The 14,419-nt window shown below is 32.8% G+C and overlaps 3 protein-coding genes across 3 annotated transcripts; 1 reads left to right on the plus strand and 2 right to left on the minus strand.

Annotated features, from left to right (window-relative positions):
* Positions 1-88: 88 nt before the first annotated feature.
* LOC106340057 lies at positions 89-2,677 on the minus strand. The gene is made up of 6 exons (XM_013778926.1): positions 2,437-2,677; positions 1,853-1,945; positions 1,285-1,420; positions 567-897; positions 428-482; positions 89-341 (listed from the first exon to the last, which is right to left on the minus strand). Exons 1-6 carry the CDS (start codon positions 2,554-2,556, stop codon positions 267-269), a joined length of 810 nt encoding a protein of 269 aa, XP_013634380.1. The 5' UTR covers positions 2,557-2,677; the 3' UTR covers positions 89-266.
* A 988-nt stretch (positions 2,678-3,665) lies between these two features.
* Positions 3,666-4,430, minus strand: LOC106340745. Its single transcript, XM_013779593.1, has 2 exons — positions 3,989-4,430; positions 3,666-3,892 (listed from the first exon to the last, which is right to left on the minus strand). The coding sequence occupies exons 1-2, from the start codon at positions 4,313-4,315 to the stop codon at positions 3,803-3,805; spliced, it is 417 nt and encodes a 138-aa protein (XP_013635047.1). The 5' UTR covers positions 4,316-4,430; the 3' UTR covers positions 3,666-3,802.
* Positions 4,431-6,090: 1,660 nt separating this feature from the next.
* On the plus strand, positions 6,091-7,928 carry LOC106339654 (probable plastid-lipid-associated protein 13, chloroplastic). Its single transcript, XM_013778501.1, has 7 exons — positions 6,091-6,400; positions 6,564-6,685; positions 6,768-6,851; positions 6,936-7,032; positions 7,229-7,445; positions 7,543-7,595; positions 7,696-7,928. The coding sequence occupies exons 1-7, from the start codon at positions 6,140-6,142 to the stop codon at positions 7,774-7,776; spliced, it is 915 nt and encodes a 304-aa protein (XP_013633955.1). The 5' UTR covers positions 6,091-6,139; the 3' UTR covers positions 7,777-7,928.
* Positions 7,929-14,419: the final 6,491 nt, after the last annotated feature.

Consider the following 14,419-nt stretch of genomic DNA (forward strand, 5'->3'; position numbering starts at 1 on the left):
TAGCTTGGATAGATTTCTTTTAGCAAACCGAATCAAAACCGAACTGTTTTAGAAAACCTACTGAATCGAACCAAATTTACCAAAATTTTGGTTCGGTTCAAAATCCCAAGCCTATGAATACTCATCATTAGTAGTAAATTCAGAAAGTTCAACAATAAAAAGACGGAACAAAGGTATTTGCTTGGATCCTGTAATAGTAAAACACTTTGGATATATTATGGGTATGAAAATATATAATCAAACACACTATCTAAACTCTTTCGTCTTCAGTTCACAGCTAGCTTTTCGCATAAAGATTCATAAGCCACACTGCAGAGCTTGAACTTTGCCTCAGCCGCCTCCTGTTTCAATACAAATCACAGATTCAAGAAACAAAAAATTAGGAGAATGGAGATTTAAAAATGTGGATGATCTTGTTTGGTTATACCTTGGTAGAGCCTTGATGACGATCTGGATGCCATTTTAATGCGCAAGTTCGAAATCTAATATATAATAAAAATGAGAGTATGAATGTATATGGTATGGTTAGCTTTCGTGTGTTGGATATGATGAAGTAAAGTACTCACGCGTTTTTGACGTCTTTGAGGTTTAATGGACCTGAAGGACTCAAACCAAGTGCTTGTCTATGAGAAGCTTGGTTTGGCTCAGAGTCAGAGTCGCTGGATTCTGCTGAAGTGTATCCATCTTCTTCTTCTTCATCTTCGTATATTCGATGTTTCGATTTCCAAGAACTCTTATTAGAGAACCTTGAGGAGTGGTCACGATGATGCCATCGAGGAGGTTCATCCTCTTCAAAAGTGAATGAAAAGGAGAAACCTCGAGGTCCACCAAAAGCAGTTCGGAATACATAGTCAATGTCAAAGTCGTCATCATCAACTCCGCAAAAATCGAAGTGCCCTACACAATGAAACAAAGTGTTTTTCATAAGAGTATGCACCGAATAAGTATCAAAAGCTTAATGCAGTACAATGTCACAAGTCGAAGATTTGAGTCTATATTGAGCAATGAATATCTATATCTATACAAGAAGCTCAAGGCCTTGCAGAGACCAAGTCTGAGTCAGGAGTAACTGAAAGAAAGCGAGGTTGAAGCCAACAAGCAACACATAGACAATTCATTGGACTGCCTTTACTTGGCATTCTCCACCATTAGAATCGATATCTAACAAATTAAACTTTAAAGATGGAAACTAGATCTAGTGAAGAAGAGAAGCAGTGAACAAGCTACATGCCTACAGTACTGTAGTCTAGTGAAGAAGAGAAGGGCTAAGACATTCTCACTTACTTGGACCCCAACTCTGGGAGCCGTGTTTGCCGTTCCATTTGCCTTTGGTTTCCTTGGCGTACTTTTTTTTGTACCACGACTTCTGCTTCCGCGAGGAGGGCTCATCATCATCATCATACCCATCATCATGCCAACTCTGGACTCAAAAATGTTAGGCTCGAGGAGGTTTACAATGAAAAATCCCACAGTGGCATAAACAAAAGCACCTTAAAAGAGCCATAAGAAACACTAAAACTGTTAGGAGTGAACCCAATCACCCCTTTGATACTTTTAAACACAAGTTGCTTTGATGCCAATTAAGGCCCCTCCTCAAAGCCAAGAGAGTTTGTGAAAAACAAACTAATAAAACAAAACACAAGTTACTTCGATTTTCTTCTCTTTATTCATTCTCTTCCCAACTCATGCTTAAATACAAAACTAGAACAAACTAACTAATACATCCACTACTACCAGTCTACACCCTTCCACTAAACAAGACATTAAATAAAGATAAATGTTTGAAACCATTATTTTGATCTAAGGCCACGTCATCTTCTTCTCTACATGATCAGATAAGATGAGACTATACCGGAAACATGTTTGCTGCGAAAGCATTGACATTACGCAATAACTCTTGCTTCTCCCTCATTCTTCTGTTCCTCTTCTTGTGAACATATGATCTCTGCATCAGATTAAATAAAAACCAGAAAATCATAAATCCACATGTTCAAACTCCCAAACACTAGTAAAAATGGTGTTAATTCAGACAAGTTAAACTCTCTAAAGTCCCAACATTGTGTCTGAACAATTAGAGAAACCCCCAGATTCTCAATCTATCTAACTCAAGCTAATAAGAGAAGCTAAGTACATGTTCAACCGATCCAGAGAAATGCCAAAAGCACGAAACTTTAGCTGACGGGTTAGCGAAAATCACATTCCCACCTGTTCAAACTCCCAAAGACTAGTTAAAATGGTCGGCAAGTAAACGTCTAAAAGTCCCAACATTGTGTCTGAACAATTAGAGAAAAACCCATCTAACAAAAGCTAAGAACATGTTCAATTGATCCAAAGAAATGCCAAAGCTCGAAGCTTTAGCTGATGGGTTAACGAAAAGAATCAAACTTTGCGGGAAGAGAGAGAGAGAGAGAGAGAGAGAGAGAGAGAGAGACTGACCGATTCCCAGGAAGTGCGGCGTTTGCGTTCCAAGACGGGGGTGGAATGAAAAAGCGCGGTTTTTAGGTGGGAAGCTAAGCTCTGTGGTCTTTGAATCGCAGCTCTAATGGCGGCGTTCATCTCTGTTAGATTCTGTTGGAGACAAAAAAAAAAAAAAAAAGATTGCGTCTTTTCGGCGAGGAAGAAGATAACCAAAAGCCGATGATGTGACTCGGGCGTGACTCGGTTGGTCGGACTCGCTCAATAGGGCATATTCTCGTGGCTGGTATTTACTATTTACCACCGGTAAAAATTAAAAAAAAAAAACATTAAGCGGAGGAAAAAAGTTTTATTTTCATTTTTTACTGTTAAGCCTCACGAATAAAAGTTACTGCACCCGTTAATTGAGTGAAACCACTTGGAAATTAGAATAGAGTCTATTCAATAGACGATTGGTTTTGTGTCTTTTGTGTTTTTTCCGACCACTGATTTATTTTACTTTTTTACATTTTCTTACCACTGAATGATAATGTGTCATTCTGATTTACTATTCTAGACCTTTTAGAATTAAAACTGCTCTTAAAACTGTTCGATCTTGGTATGCAATTTACATAACTCTAGTGTTAATTATCGAAGATATATACTTATATATTGGTTTGGTACAAATCATGATAGTTATTGTTAGTTTAAGTTAAGATTTTAAATAACTTTAGTGATAAATAAGATGATTAGATGTGAGTTATCATTCCCTTATTCATTAATCATGAAATCCAGTGTTCTCCTATTATATGTGTAAAATTATAAACTAGCAAAAAATCTGCGTAGCATAATGGTTTCAGTTACAAAAAAAATTATAAACTAGTAAATGTAACAAGATCTAAATCATAAGTTAAGAAATAATGTCACATTATACATGACGTCAGACACATAAGGAAGGATCTGTATGCAAGCATATTGTTTTGAGCGGTGGTACAACGATGTTCCCAGGGATTGCTGATAGGATGAAGAAAATATATCAGCGATTGTTCACAGGAAATGCTTCTGATAAAAGGTTGTTATAGCATACATATGGTCTATTAAATAAAACCATTGTTAGCTAATTTATTTTCAAGTAATTCATCTCTCTCATAAATATTATATAAAAAAAAATGTTAAGTGTCATTAAATTTGGATAATTAGATGTATGAAAAACTTCAACTTGTTTTCAAGTAATTCATCTCTATCAAAGTATTGATATTATTGAAATTTAAAAGTACAAACGAATAAAAATTGACCAAATAAAAAAAAGTACAAACGAATAATGTAAAATAAAACGTTAGAGATTCACGTTTATAAAGTTACAAACACATTAAAGAAAAAAACAAAACAAAGAGTTGCAGAAGCTGCTTCAAAGAACATCGTTGATTAGACGTCTGTGTCTGTTATAATGCTTCTCGATGAAAACTCTTGAAGCTCCTTCCATTGTTTTACGCCATGTCTGAAGGCAAAACGAGCATTAAAAAACGTTTTAAAATTTTGAAGAAAAGAAACAAGAAACTTGAGCTTTAATGTTAGTGTAGAGATTTGACTCTACCTTGCCGATAGTTCTGACGAGAGACTTGTTCTTGAGATGTGACTTTCCAGAAGCAATCTGGCGGAGAAACATAGACCGCCGTTTACTAGCTGCCGGAGCAAGCAAGAGCCGTTTCCTCTCCACCAAACCTGTAGCATTAGTGTTGCTTTCCACGTCAACACCGTTCTCTCGAGAGTTCCTAGTAGCTGATTTCCTCGGGCGCTTCGTTGACTTTGTTGGCTCGTCTAAGTCGTCAGGATCGGCGAACTTCCGGAGCAACTCGTCGGAGGACTTCCTGTTCACGTGCTGGATTTGTGTAGCTTCAGCGACAACAACAACAAGCTCCATCGAGAGAGAGAGAAGAAGAGAAAAAGAGAGAGAGGAGGGTTAAAGGGAAGAAGATGAGTATAGTTGTGGTTATAAAGCAAAGTGCTTTGAAGAAACGGACCGTTGGGGAATAATGGAGAATATAAATGTAATAAGCTTTTTAGTGTAATAGTGAAACGGTTTTGTAATAAATAAGTGTGAATATAGCCGTTGAGAGAATAAAGATGAAGAAGAGAGAGAGGAGGAGGAGCCATTTGCATGAAATTCTGTGTATTTATTATTATTATTTTTTTAAATATTATTATATTTTTTATTTACAGTCTTTCGTCGACGACAACATCTGGTCGGGGCCTTTTGTCCTTTTCATGCCAAACATAAGAACTCGTGTCCTAAATTCTAGTTAAAAGTTAAAAAGAGTTTTCTTTATAAGAAAATGCAAAAAAGCCACTTTCGTTCGTTAAGTTCAGCACAAATAATAACATCCAAATACTTGAAAAAGGGTGTTTAGTCTCTCGTTACTACATCTGGTTAGAACTTGGAGATTAAGATTGTAGACAAGTAGCAACAACTTCAGTGTTGTGAGATTTAACTTATAACCGAATGCTAAAGCTACGAGTATGACATTCCAGATTCCTTTAGGTTCATCTAACCGAGTGTATTAGGTGCAGTAGGAGCAAGATGTCTCCACCTCAGCGTCCTTTCCACAAAATCAAGTTTGCTTTCAGCCTCTGAGTACTTGTCAATGTTCTGACCAGAAGTCCCAAGAAATCTGCAATAAAAAGAGGGTTTTAGCTCAGACAACGAACTGAAGTTAAGAGATTTGTGTTCTTTTTGTATAGTAAAAACCATACCTGATATTATCAACATCAAAGGAGCGAGGATTTGTACATGATCTGAAACATGTTGTAAGGTGCTGATCCAGGGAAAAGACATCTGTTTAGAGGCTGAAACAAAATAAAGAAAGACACTTTATTCAACTTCCTGGTGATTCTCCACTGGTTTGTGTAGTAACTTGAGTGTTTTAGTTATGCTAATTACGAACCTGCTGAGGCAATGCGAAGTTAGCTGGATCATTCATCCCTGGCATGATATCTACTGAAACTCCTGCAGCCATCTAAACACAGTCCCACAAACAGAAACAAGAAGTTTGAATCTTCTTCATCTCAATAGAATTTGACAAAAAAAATTTAACTGACCTGGTTCAACATGACATCAAGCTCTTTGATGGGCTCTCATACAGTGTTGAAATTGACTGATTTTTCAAGGCCATGTTCTGAAGAAAAATCAACCAATAAAGATCACAACAGAGTCAGATAACTGATCTAACTACCTACGCATTAGACACCAAGCTGAACTCTCCCACATGAACTATCTATGCTGCAAGGCCTAGCTCCTGCTCAAACCAATATCTAACTAGTAACTACACATTAGACACCAAGCTGAACTCTCTCACTCTCGTCTTCAAGGATCAGAGTATCATCAAGGTGGATAAAGTTATGAGGTTTAAACAAGCGGAGTAACTGACCTCTGCATTGTATTGTTTTCAACAAGGCGCTCGCCTTTTTAAACACAGGAGCAAAGTATATCTGACTGTATTGCTGCCCTTATGTACATCTCCTTATGCATCTCGAACCTCTCATCCTGCTTCAATTGAATATAAAACACACACAAAAAAAAAAAACTCAGAACAGAGGAATGCATTTAAACCGGGAACCGATTCTCGGTTAAACCGGAAAATCAGGCTAACGGTTTAAACGCAACTCCTTACCTACTACAGTACTTCTCATATCCTGAGGTTAGCTCTGCATAAAAATCTCAATCTTTCCTTTGTTTTTATTGAGCTTCATGTCTTCCTCTTCAATGGCGTTGGTACAGAGTTCGATTCCCGGTTCGTCTGCGGTTCGATTGAGCTTCTCAAACTCAATGCCGCCACCGTCGAAGATGAGTCAAGTCGTTGTCCCTATGGTGAAAGGCTGGAGAAGGGATTCGTGTCGGAGAAGGGCGTTGTTAAGAGCAATGGTGGTGGAGGAAACAGTTCAAGGGTCTCCTTCAGTTTACGCCAGAGATATGGAGAGGCTCTCTGCTAAGGAATCTCTGCTTCTAGCCGTAACAAAACTTCTCACACCCTTTAATATATATTATTGTTTAGATCTTTAATATTACATCACACATCTCCAGAATCAAGTTTTAGCATAGTTGAGTTTTATTTTTATTACAGGAACAGCTTTGTGTGTGTGTTTTGACTAAGATCCATGTAATATATATACAGTTAAAAGATGCTGGAGGCTTTGAGGCTTTGGTTACAGGGAAAACAACGAGCATGCAAAGGATCGATGTCAACGAGAGGATAACGAGTTTAGAGCGGCTTAACCCTTCTCCTAGACCAACTACGTATGTGTTACCACTTTTTAACTTTTTGTCTTGTTACCAACTTTGCTTCAATGTTAGGGAAATGGTTGTTCTTTTTCTACAGGTCTCCTTGCTTCGAAGGTAAATGGAACTTCGAGTGGTTTGGCTCTGGAAGCCCTGGCTTACTAGCTGCTCGGGTTATATTCGAGTTCAGTACTTACTTACCTTAAGCTCACCATTCACCATGTTCCTTCAAACTTTTCTTTGATATATGTTTGTGTTGTTGTTTCAGGAGGTTTCCTTCAACGTTGGCTAACCTCTCAAGGATGAAGATAGTGATTAAAGATGCTAACGCAAAGGCCACTGCAAATATCAAACTACTAAACTCGGTAACCATACTCAAATGCTTTTAACATTTGTTTAAGTAAATCAAGTTTCTCACGGTCATCGACCTGGATCTGAGATTTTGGGGACTATAAACATTTCTTTATAAATTTTAATAAAAAAATTGGGAGTCTAAGGCCAATGTTTCACGCGGCTGTGTCCAGATCCGGCTCTGCTCACAGTAGCTATAAAAATTTTCAGATAGAAAGCAAGATCATTCTGTCATCGAAGTTGACTGTGGAGGGACCTCTGAGACTGAGAGAAGAATATGTGGAAGGTATGGTTGAGTCCCCAACGGTCATTGAAGAAGCAGTTCCTGAACAGCTTAAAGGCGTATTGGGTCAAGCCACCACAACGTTGCAGCAGCTTCCTGATCTTATCAAGGATGCTTTATCCAGTGGTCTAAGGATTCCCCTGAGTAAGAAAGAAAGCCACTTGTTCTTTATATATATACGTGAACCGGTTTTTTCTCTTGACTTGTGATGTGAAGCATCTAGCGTGTTTATCTGTTTCAGGTGGATCCTTTGAAAGATTCTTCATGATATCTTATTTGGATGAGGAGGTTCTTGTAAGTCCATTCTACATTTTTGTTTAAAGCTCATGATCGTATTAAACTAGCTACTTCGTTACACTAACCAAGTTTTTATGTGCTTTTTTTTTGTGTGTAGATAGTAAGAGATACTTCAGGAGTGCCTGAAGTTCTAACGAGGTTGGAGACACCGCCATCAAACGTTGTGGAAGCTCTTTGAATATGATATAGTTAGATGTTACTAGCCATTGTTCTTATGTTCCTTCTGTGTTCTTACAAGAACCAACAACTAAGTTGAGTCCGTTTAAAATGAATAACCTTTTTTTTTTTTGATAAAAAAATGAATAATTTTAAACATCTACTTTTGTTTAATTCTTTTAATCTTCCCAAGTTGCCAAGTTCTTAGAGATTCTCTGTTTTGATTAAACTTCTTAAACCCTTTCTGCAAGAGAGTGCACATGCTAATATTTTCTTAATTTGTATATATATATATATATATATATATAATGGGTACTTGATCAACATGTCATGTGTGGTTCTGGTTGCATCATCAGTAATGAATCATAAACACACACGTACTGTATAAACGTTTGTAATTGTGGTACTATTGTCTGCTCATACTTGTATTTTAATCATATTATATTGTTTTTTTTATCTTGAGCAAAACATGGCCCCATATGTACTTTATCTTACGTCAAGTATCAGTCAGTTGATCAGAGAAGCTGTACACGCTTGAAGAAACGTGTAAGGAGGTGATTAGTTAATGTACTACGAAGTAGCTATATTCTCTAGAGAACAGAGCTTTTTGCTGACAAAAAATTAAAACGATGCTCATGTCCCTTGAAAAAGAGTTTAATATATATTAATAAAAATGTAGAATGTGTTTAGAAATTTTAAAACAATACTAAAGATCATAGGCTTCAGTATATAGAGCATTTACCGAAAAATTTTATATTTTCGTAGGGGTTAACGCATAGATTTTGAGAAAATTCAAAAATATGAAATACTGTTTTAATGCGTAATTGCATCTTTCACTAACATATGATGAATGTCAAAGAGGTTTAGAACTTTTGTTGTCTACGTTTCTCTAGAAAATAACGATTTTATAGTGGTTAGTCCAACAATTTATAGAGTATTATGAAATTTTACTAAATTAATTGACAAGAAATTAAAACGATGTTCATGTACCGTAAAAGAGATTTAATATACATTAATACAAATGTAGAATGTGTTTAGAAATTTTAAAACAACACTAAAGATCATAGAGAGTATTACAAAGAGGTACCAAAATACATATTCCTAATAAGATGGTTTGCTATGAATCATACTCCCAATTATGCATCAACATCATACTCTAGCTTGTAAGCAAAAAGCTCATAATAGCTTTTTGTCAATTAATTTAGTAAAACTTCGTAATACTTCATAAATTGATGGACTAACTACTATAAAATCGCTAATTTCAAGAGAAACAGAGACAACAAAAGTTTCAAACCTCTTTGACATTCATCATATGTTAGTGAAGGATGCACCTATGCATTAAAACAGTATTCATATTTTTGAATTTTTCTCAAAATCTATGTGTTAAACTCCTACGAAAATATTGAGTTTTTCGGTAAATGTTCAATATACTGAAGCCTATGATCTTTAGTGTTATTTTAAAATTTCTAAACACATTCTACATTTGTATTAATGTATATTAAATCTCTTTTACGGTACATGAACATCGTTTTAATTTCTTGTCAATTAATTTAGTAAAATTTCATAATACTCTATAAATTGTTGGACTAACCACTATAAAATCGTTATTTTCCAAGACAAGAAAAGTTTCAAACCTCTTTGACATTCATCATATGTTAGTGAAAGATGCAAGTATACATTAAACTCTCTTTCATTGTATATATGCATCGTTTCAATTTTTTGTCAATTAATTTAGTAAAACTTCATAATACTCTCTAAATTGGTGGACTAACCACTATAAAATAGCTATTTTCTAGAGAAACCAAGACAAGAAAAGTTTCAAACCTCTTTGACATTCATCATATGTTAGTGAAAGATGCAAGTATACATTAAACTCTCTTTCATTGTATATATGCATCGTTTCAATTTTTTGTCAATTAATTTAGTAAAACTTCATAATATTCCCTAAATTGGTGGACTAACCTCTATAAAATCGCTATTTTCTAGAGAAAGGGAGACCACAAAAGTTTCAAACCTCTTTGACATTCATCATATGTTAGTGAAGGATGCAACTATGCATTAAAATAATATTTTCATATTTTATAAAATCGCTATTTTCTAGAGAAAGGGAGACAACAAAAATTCCAAACCTCTTTGACATTCTTCATATGTTAGTGAAGGATGCAACAATGCATTATAACAATATTTTCATATTTTGAATTTTTCTCTAACCCCTACGAAAATATTGAGTTTTTCGGTAAATGTTTTATATACTGAAGCCTATGATCTTTAGTGTTGTTTTAAAATTTATAAACACATTCTACATTTGTATTATTGTATATTAAACTCTCTTTCATAGTACATGAACATCGTTCTAATTTTTTGTCAATTAATTTAGTAAAACTTCATAATACTCCCTAAATTGGTGGACTAACCACTATAAAATTGCTATTGAGAAACGAAGACAACAAAAGTTCCAAAACTCTTTGATATTCATCATATGTTAGTGAAGGATGCAACTATGCCTTAAAACAGTATTTTCATATTTTTGAATTTTTCTCAAAATATATGTGTTAACCCCTACGAAAATATTGAGTTTCTCGGTAAATGTGTTATATAATAAAGTCTATGATCTTTAGTGTTGTTTTAAACACACTATAAATTTGTATTACTGTATAATAAACTCTCTTTAACTGTACATGGGCATCGTTTTAATTTTTTGTCATTTTATTTAGTAAAATTTCATAATACTCCAAAAATTGGTGGACTAACCACTATAAAATCGCTATTTTATAGAGAAACGAAGACAACAAAAGTTCCAAACCTCTTTGACATTCAACATATGTCAGTGAAAGTTGCAACTATGCATTAAAACAATATTTTCATATTTTTAAAATTTTCTCAAAATATATGTGTTAACTCCTACGAAAATATAGAGTTTTCCGGTAAATGTTCTATATACTGAAGCCTATGATCTTTGGTGTTGTTTTCAAATTTCTAAAACATTCTAAATTTGAATTAATGTATTTTAAACTCTATTTCAGGGTACATGAAAATCGTTATAATTTTTTGTCAATTAATTTAGTAAAACTTCATAATACTCCTTAAATTAGTGGACTAACCAATATAAAATCGCTATTTTCTAGAAAAATTGAGACAACAAAAGTTCCAAACCTCTTTGACATTCATCATATGTTAGTGAAGGATGCAAATATGCATTAAAATTTTTCATATTTTTGATTTTTCTCAAAATCTATGCGTAACAACCCCTACGAAAATATTTAGTTTTTCGGTAAATGTTCTATATACCGAAGCCTATGATATTTAGTGCTGTTTTAAAATTTCTAAACACATTATGCATTTGTATTAATGTATATTAAACTCTCTTTCATTGAACATGGGCATCGTTTCAAATTTTTGTCAATTAATTTAGTAAAACTTCATAATACTCTCTAAATTGGTGGAGTAAACTATAAAATCGCTATTTTCTGGAGAAACGGAGACAACAAAAGTTATAAACCTCTTTGACCTTTATCATATGTTAGTGAATGATGCAACTATGCATTAAAACAGTATTTTCATATTTTTAAATTTTTTTCAAAATCTATATGTTAAATGCTCTATATACTGAAGCCTATGATATTTAGTGTTGTTTTAAAATTTCTAAAAACATTCTACATTTTTATTAATGTATATTAAACTCTCTTTCATGGTACATGAGCATCGTTTTATTTTTTTGTCATTTAATTTAGTAAAATTCATAATACTCCCATAATTGGTGGACTAACTACTATAACATCGCTATTTTCAAGAGAAACGGAGAGGAGAAAAATTCCAAACCTCTTTGACGTTTATCATATGTTGGTGAAGGATGCAACTATGCATTAAAATAGTATTTTCATATTTTTGATTTTTTTTTCAAAATCTATTTGTTAACCCCTACGAAAACATTGAATTTTTCGGTAAATATTCTACACAATGAAGCCTATAATCTTTAGTGTTGTTTTAAAATATCAAAAACATTCTACATTTGTATTAATGTATATTAAACTCTCTTTCATTGTACAAGTGCATTGTTTTAATTTTTTTTCAATTAATTTATTAAAACTTTATAATACTCCCTAAATTGGTGGATTAACCACTACAAAATCGTTATTTTCTAGAGAAACGGTGACAATAAAAGTTCCAAACCTCTTTGACATTCATCATATGTTAGTGAATGATGCAACTATGCATTAAAATAGTATTTTAATATTTTTAAATTTTTCTCAAAATATATGTGTTAACCCCCTACGAAAATATTGAGTTTCTCGGTAAATGTTTTATATACTAAAGCCTATGATCTTTAGTGTTGTTTTAAAATTTCTAAACACATTATACATTTGTATTAATGTATAATAAACTCTCTTTTATTGTACATGGGCATCGTTTTAATTTTTTGTCATTGTATTTAGTAAAATTTCATAATATTCCCTAAATTGGTGGACTAACCACTATAAAATCGCTATTTTATAGAGAAACGAAGACAACAAAAGTTCTAAACCTCTTTGACTTTCAACATATGTTAGTGAAAGATGCAACTATGCATTAAAACAGTATTTTCTTATTTTTGTATTTTTCTCAAAATATATGTGTTAACCCCTACGAAAATATTTGAACATGGGAATAATTTAAATTTTTTGTCAATTAATTTAGGAAAACTTCATAATACTCCCTAAATTTGTGGACTAACCACTATAAAATCGCTATTTTCTAGAGAACCATAGACAACAAAAGTTCCAAACCTCTTTGACATTCATAATATGTTAGTGAAGGATACAATTATGCGTTACAACAGTATTTTCATATTTTTGAGTTTTTCTCAAAATCTATGCGTAACAACCCCTACGAAAATATTGAATTTTCAGTTAAATGCTCTATATACTGAAGCCTATGATATTTAGTGTTGTTTTAAAATTTCTAAACACATTATACATTTGTATTAATGTATATTAAACTCTCTTTCATGGTACATGAGCATCGTTTTATTTTTTTGTCATTTAATTTAGTAAGACTTCATAATACTCTCATAATTGGTGAACTAACCACTATAAAATCGCTATTTTCAAGAAAACGGAGAGGAGAAAAGTTTCAAACCTCTTTGACGTTTATCATATGTTGGTGAAGGATGCAACTATGCATTAAAACAGTATTTTCATATTTTTGGATTTTTCTCTACATCTAGGTGTTAACCCATACGAAAATATTGAGTTTTTCGGTAAATGTTTTATATACTGAAGCCTATGATCTTTAGTGTTGTTTTAAAATTTATAAACACATTCTACATTTGTATTATTGTATATTAAACTCTCTTTCATGGTACATGAACATCGTTCTAATTTTTTTCAATTAATTTAGTAAAACTTCATAATACTCCCTAAATTGGTGGACTATAACCGCTATAAAATCGTTATTTTCTAGAGAAACAGAGACAACAAAAGTTTCAAACCTCTTTGACATTCATCATATGTTAGTGAAGGATGAAACAATGCATTAAAACAGAATTTTAATATATTTGAATTTTTCTCAAAATATATGTGTTAACTCCTACGAAAATATTGAGTTTTCCGGTAATTGTTCTATATACTGAAGCCTATGATATTTAGTGTTGTTTTAAAATTTCTAAAAACATTCTACATTTTTATTAATGTATATTAAACTCTCTTTCATGGTACATGAGCATCGTTTTATTTTTTTGTCATTTAATTTAGTAAGCTCCCTAAACTGGTGGATTAACCACTATAAAATCGCTATTTTATAGAGAAACGAAGAGACATTCATCATATGTTAATGAAAGATGTAACTATGCATTAAAACAGTATTTTCATTTTTTTAAATTTTTTTAAATTTTTCTCAAAATATATGTGTTAACCCCTACGAAAATATTGAGTTTTCCGGTAAATGTTCTGTATACTGAAGCCTATAATCTTTAGTGTAGTTTTCAAATTTCTAAAACATTCTAAATTTGAATTAATGTATATTAAACTCTATTTCAGGGTACATGATAATCATTTTAATTTTTTGTCAATTTATTTAGTAAAACTTCATAATACTCCCTAAATTTGTGGACTAACCACTATAAAATCGCTATTTTTTAGAGAAATTGAGACAACAAAAGTTCCAAACCTCTTTGACATTCATCATATGTTAGTGAATGATGCAAATATGCATTAAAAATTTTCATATTTTTGAATTTTTCTCAATATCTACGTGTAACAACCCCTACGAAAATATTGAGTTTTTCGGTAAATGTTCTATATACTAAAGCCAATGATCTTTAGTGTTGTTTTAAAATTTCTAAACACATTCTACATTTGTATTAATGTATATTAAACTCTATTTCATTGAACATGGGCATAGTTTTAATTTTTTGTCAATTAATTTAGGAAAACTTCAAAATATTCCCTAAATTTGTGGACTAACCACTATAAAATCGCTATTTTCTAGAGAAACAGAGACAACAAAAGTTTCAAACCTCTTTGACATTCATCATATGTTAGTGAAAGATACAATTATGCGTTAAAACAGTATTTTCATATTTTTGAGTTTTTCTCAAAATCTATGCGTAACAACCCCTACGAAAATATTGAATTTTTAGTTAAATGCTCTATATACTGAAGCCTATGATATTAAGTGTTGTTTTAAAA

The sequence above is a fragment of the Brassica oleracea genome, chromosome C4 (genome assembly GCF_000695525.1).
Source record: "Brassica oleracea var. oleracea cultivar TO1000 chromosome C4, BOL, whole genome shotgun sequence".
Taxonomy (NCBI): Eukaryota; Viridiplantae; Streptophyta; class Magnoliopsida; order Brassicales; family Brassicaceae; genus Brassica; species Brassica oleracea.